The 6000-nt window shown below is 40.0% G+C and overlaps 1 protein-coding gene across 4 annotated transcripts in view; it reads right to left on the bottom strand.

The window, feature by feature from the left end:
- slmapa (sarcolemma associated protein a) overlaps positions 1-6000 on the bottom strand; it is a 79200-nt gene that overhangs the window by 51143 nt on the left and 22057 nt on the right. For all 4 annotated transcript variants that reach the window (XM_039798313.1, XM_039798316.1, XM_039798317.1 and 1 more), the window contains one exon: positions 3412-3507. In XM_039798313.1, the coding sequence (XP_039654247.1) occupies positions 3412-3507 (96 nt within the window). The remainder of the gene's footprint in view (positions 1-3411; positions 3508-6000) is intronic.

The raw sequence follows: 6000 nt of genomic DNA, 5'->3' as shown, positions 1-6000 counted from the left end.
TGACTACCTTACCTATAGGCCAGTAAGCAGTGGAGATTTATATTTGCTAATAATATGTTGAATTAAGTTTAAGACTTTTTAAATTTATTTTTTTAAACTTTCAGAAATTAACAATTGGGGGTGGCAGTAGCTCAGTCCGTAGGGACTTGGGTTGGGAACCGGAGGGTTGCTGGTTCAAGTCCCAGTACGAACTAAAGTACAGAGCGTGGATTGGTAGCTGGAGAGATGCCCGTTCACCTCCTGGGCACTGCCAGTTGCTCTTGAGCAAGGCAGCGTTGTGGACAAAACAGACATTTAAAGATGTCGTCTTGGGTTTTAAGAAACACTGATTTACATTTTTCAACATTTTCTGACACTTTATAGATCAGTGGTTCTCAACCTTTTTTGTGCCAGCGCCCCCCATCAAATATTATGTAGGCTAAATGCCCTGGATATTAATGATTACGCCCCAATATAGGCCTATTATTGTTGTTACTATTGTTATCAAAAATAATAAAAAAATAAAATCATTGAATGACAAACAACACATGTATTCGTTTCCCATGTATCAAAAAGCCATGTGAATAGAATGTGTATATATTTACAGGTTTTTAAAAAGAATGCAACCATTTGACATTCAAATTAAATAACAGCAGCCAATCAGAACGACTAGATATGTAACATCTATACTATAATTAGGTATTATCAAAAGGCCTGCTGCATGGTGTGAACCTCAGCACCTTTAGAAGATGACTATAATTTGAATGTCCTTTTTTGTTTGTGAAGTGACCTTGGGTGTCATGAAATGAGCTTTAAATAAAATGTATTATGCTTATTATTATTATTATTATTATTATTATTATTATTACAAACACTAACAGTAGCCAATCAGAAACAGCTAGCAATTTAACAATCAAATCTATTTTTCATTCAAATCTAAAATGAAATTGTTCCAACGGAAAACAAGCTGGTACTTATCAAGGGGTAAAAGCAGAAGGATCACACACACACACACACACACACGCACACGCACACGCACACGCACACGCACACGCACACACACACACACAAGTATTTTGGTGATGACAAACGACTTGAAGAACGACACCTACTGCCGAATGGAAATAAGTGTACAACCTTTGAAAGTTAGTGAGAGCCCTTTTTTTAATACTTAGAAGAGTCTAGCTATGTTTGCTATCGCCTGTCTTTTGAGTAAACGCAACCCCACATCGCGCTGTGTTTTGTGGAGGTGTGAGAGTCCCGTACAGTAAACAGTGACATCACTGCCGCTATCTCTTTTCTTTCTCTCTTTCTCCTTGAAATGAAGCTGCTTTCAGGTACAGTAGGAAACGTTGTGTTTAATAAACCATCTGACGAAAAAGTGTTACGGTTAAATATAAAGTCTACTTGTGCTACATTGGGGGGGGGGGGTTAGGGTTACAGAAAACAACAGGACGTCGCGGCGATTGTTTATTTTTTTTTTTTTTATCTGAACGCAGCTTCACGTAGTAGCTACGGAGCTCATTTAAGACGATGCTCTGACGTCCCGTTTCCATGAAGGCAGCACGGAGCTGCGCCAAACAAAGCTGACAGAAGCACAGAGAAGTTAGGATACCCGTCTGGTCCAGTCGCAGTGCTGTAAACTGGCAGCTTTTAATGTTGCAGACTACTTATTCTTTAGTAGTTTAAGTGTAAACATGTATTGTTATTGTGAATCTTTGGTTTAAACTAGCTTTCAAACAAACGCCCCCCAAGGGCACCTCAACGCCCCCCTTTCCAAAATATTGCTTCCAACGCCCCCCATCATCTTCTGAACGCCCTCTGGGGGGCGGTACCGCCCCCGTTGAGAAACACTGTTATAGACCAAACAACTAATCGATTTATTGAGAAAATAATCGACAGATTAATTGACGATGAAAATAATCGTTAGTTGCAGCCCTGCAGAGTACTGTCACGGCACAGTAATTTTCCTATTGGCTGTTTTGGCCTACTGCCAGGCTGAGGTAGGTGTGGCTTACCTGCGTCAGAGATTACAAAAGGTGAAGTTAAGGACAGATTGAGGGACAGTCGGGAAGGAAGTCATGTGTTTTCGGGATGCTGTAACGAATCGTCTTTTCCCCTATCAAGTCGTGTTAATGTCTGCATCTTAAATGTCTACAAACGAACTATCAACAGTGTCCTTGGTGATGAACAAACTCCCAGTTGGGATTAAGTTAAGCCAGTCAGATCGTTGTTTTAATCGAGCATGTGGTGAATGGTTGTTAAATGCTAATTAGATTCAATCTTTTATGTAGTCTTAAATGAATATTTATTATTACAGTGTATATATTTGTATTTATTTTGTATTTGGATGTGGTTGAGTGTACATAAGGTACCTTTTAGTCATCTGTAGCTTGCCTGGACATCTTTGTCAGACTACAACGAGGACCACAATGGAAATAAGTTTGTAACTTTCTTGTGTTATCCTCGACAGTTCTGATAAATGTACAATGTCACTGTGTTGGCATTTTGTTATGCATTTATTGCTGTTACTGTCTAATAAATCAATCAAAAAAATCAAAAATGCTGTACCATGGACTGGAGGAGCACTAAGGTAGCCCTTTCATCCTTACTTTCAGCCTGCAGCGATAGCGTTTAGTTTCTGGAGTTTGATATGTAGTTTCATATGCACAAGTAAACAAAACTCTGGAAGCCCTAGACACGCAACGATAATATCCCGTTTTCCCAGAGTGTGGTTATGCCGTGACAGTATACTATCACAATAGGCTGTAAACGTAGACAATGGTGTCAATATACAGCCAGTTGTGTGATATGCAATACAATACATCTAAGATATATCCTGCTGTACTGTATGTGTGAATACAGGAAACTGCCCCAGAAATAGTTAAATAAGTTTACAGAGAGCTGGAAATCCATCATATACTGTTTTCATTCAGTGTTTAATACAGAGTGGCTGAGCCTGTACATCACACGTGTCAAACTCAAAACTAATTTAGATCTGGCCCCTATATACATTTAGGTTCTCAATACATTTTGGCCCAAATACTTTTTGTCACTTTTCACAATGTTTTTTTCAACATTTTTGCAATTTTTGCAAAAGTTTTTGCCATTTTCTTTGGCATTTTGGTCAACCAAACTGTAAGCGAGAAGACTATATGAAACATGCAATAATACAGTCAAAACATATTTGACTTTTCCCATGACATCAAAGCAATAAACTATATGCCTGGCCCATTTTCTAGTTGCCCTTAGGGGAGTTGAGTTTGACACCCCTGCTGTACATGTACACAGTTGTCGTTACGGCCACTACGTTACCAAACAGATAAACTGACCAAAGGCTAAACTGCCAGAAAGAGTGAAAACAGCTGGAGTTACAACTCTGAGGATGTATCATGACATTTGGGCTAAAAGCAGGATAATGGTCTGTCCTACCTGCCAGCTGCTCTCTGAGGCCTCCTGAGTGTTGGCTAACAGTCGCTGCAGAGTGGCTAGCTTCTGCTCCAACATCTGCTCTCTGTGTAAGGCCTCCTGGCAGAGAGAGACAGAAAGAGAGGGAGAGAGGTAGGTAATCAATGACTCCAATAAGAAAAATCAATAATTAGATAGAAGATATCAGGAGGAACAAAAGCAACAGGGTAATTAAGGGTGAGGCAGCACAGTGGCTGAGTGGTTAGCACATCTGCCTCACAGCAAGATGGTTCTGGGTTCGAGTCCAGGTCGTTCTGGGCCTTTCTGTTGAGGAGTTTGCATGTTCTCCCCGTGCTTGCGTGGGTTTCCTCCTGGTGCTCCGGTTTCTTCCCACCATAAAGACATGCACGCAACTGGGACTACAGTTGAAAATTAGCCGACCGGCTAACACTTGCATTTACAGAAATGTTGATTAATATGCATCGTCCTAATCAAATAAACTTACAACATTTAAAGTGGGAAGGACAAGTAATTTTTATTTTAAATTCTTCTTAAAGCTATAGTGCGTAATTTTTTTTATTTTAATGAACGTCCGTTACAGTCAAGCCATCGCCAGATGAGCTGCTACAAAGCTAATTAAGCCTATCAGCTCCACACAACCCTCTCTGGATCTCTCAGCATGGAAAATCAAGTGAAGATAATGACCTCTTCTGAAGAGTCACTTTTTAATCCTCCATGTCCTCCTAGGCTACTAGCAAATGCGTGGAGGAGGGGTCAGGTGGTGTGTGTGTGTGTGTGTGTGTGTGTGTGTGTGTGTGTGTGTGTGTGTGTGGGGGGGGGGGCGAGATCACGGAAGGCTTGTATCATGTTGTTGTCAATACTTAGAATTTTCATGAGAGACGGAAACTACGCACTATAGCTTTAAATTAGGGCTGGGACGATTCGTCGACATCATCGATTATTTAAATGCGTCGACACAAATAATTTGCATCTACGCATCACTAAATATGACCTGTCTCTCTTAGTTACCTGTTATAGTTACGCTGTTATAGTCCTAGACTGCCGGGGGACTTCCTTCCTTTGACACACTGAGCTGCTCTCTCCTCTCCCTTTCTATTACTGTTTCTATTACTGTTACTATTACTATTACTATTTGTGTGCAGCCCGTCCCAGAAATGCTTGTTACTAATCCTAGCTTCTGGGGAGTTTACTCCCGGAGTCCTTATGCTTTTTCCCCAAGCGTATTTCCTTGGAGAACGTTGGCACCAAGACCCTGGTTGCAGCTGTCGCCGTGGTCCTGCTGCACTCCCTGCTGAGCTCAGCGATGCCCTGCAATGTCATGCTGCGTCCTGCTGAACCCTGCTGCTTCCCGCTACATCCAGTCACTGTTCCATTATTAATGTGACTACTATCGCCACTGTTCATCAACACCCCAACCGCTCGTCAGACACCGCCTACCAAGAGCCTGGGTCTGTCCGAGGTTTCTTCCCAAGAGGGAGTTTTTCCTCGCCACTGTCGCACTGCTTGCTCTTGAGGGAATTACTGGAATTGTTGGAATTGTTGGGGCTTTGTAAATTATAGAGTGTGGTCTAGACCTACTCTATCTGTAAAGTGTCTCGAGATAACTTATGTTATGATTTGATACTATAAATAAAATTGAATTGAATTGAATTAAATAAAATGTGCAAATTAATTAATGTTACACAGAACTAATATAGTGGAAATACATCTAACATGCTAACATGCTAACTGGAACTGGAACGAGAGAAAAACTGTCCAACTTCTCCTCCCTACAGTGCTTAACCAGCCTTTATATACAAATAATTAAAGTTAAATTAAAGGGAGAAGAGCTTGGATGTTAAACAAGAGCTAATACAGGTTAATCTCTCATACACTACTCTTTTTGGACTTGCTCGGTTTACTTTAAGTTTTTATTTTTGTATTCCTCCTGAATGCGACTGTATTTTGTGGTTGGATTGATAGCCTACATCTGGCTTCAGGTTGCACTACAAATTAATTTTACTGTACTGTTCAAGTACAATGTTAACTGTAAACTATTTTAATAAATAGAAATTTGAACCTTATTGAAATTTGTTTTGTGTAAATTGTTAATAATGGAGCAATGGAAAAAACTAATCGCTAATTGAAAAATTAATTGCTAGATTACTCGTTTAAAAAATAATCGTTTGGGACAGACCTACTTTAAATATAAGAAAAAGCTTTATTCATTCGCGGGAGGGAATTTTTCGTTGTCGCAGCAGCACGGACAATGACAAGGACAGATGTTCTACTGGTTGGACAGTATAACATATATAAATAAGGACCATGTCTAACAGAACAGGACATGTTCTACTGGTTGGACAGTATAACATATATAAATAAGGACCATGTCTAACAGAACAGGACATGTTCTACTGGTTGGACAGTATACAATATATAAATAAGGACCATGTCTACAGGACAGGACATGTTCTACTGGTTGGACAGTATTAAATATATAAATAAAGACCATGTCTACAGGACAGGACATGTTCTACTGGTTGGACAGTATAACATATATAAATAAGGACCATGTCTAACAGGACAGGACATGTTCTACTGGTTGGACAGTAT

This window comes from Perca fluviatilis, chromosome 4 (genome assembly GCF_010015445.1).
Source record: "Perca fluviatilis chromosome 4, GENO_Pfluv_1.0, whole genome shotgun sequence".
NCBI lineage: Eukaryota > Metazoa > Chordata > Actinopteri > Perciformes > Percidae > Perca > Perca fluviatilis.
Note: the sequence above shows the minus strand (reverse complement) of the source record. Positions and strands in the feature narration are given on the sequence as shown.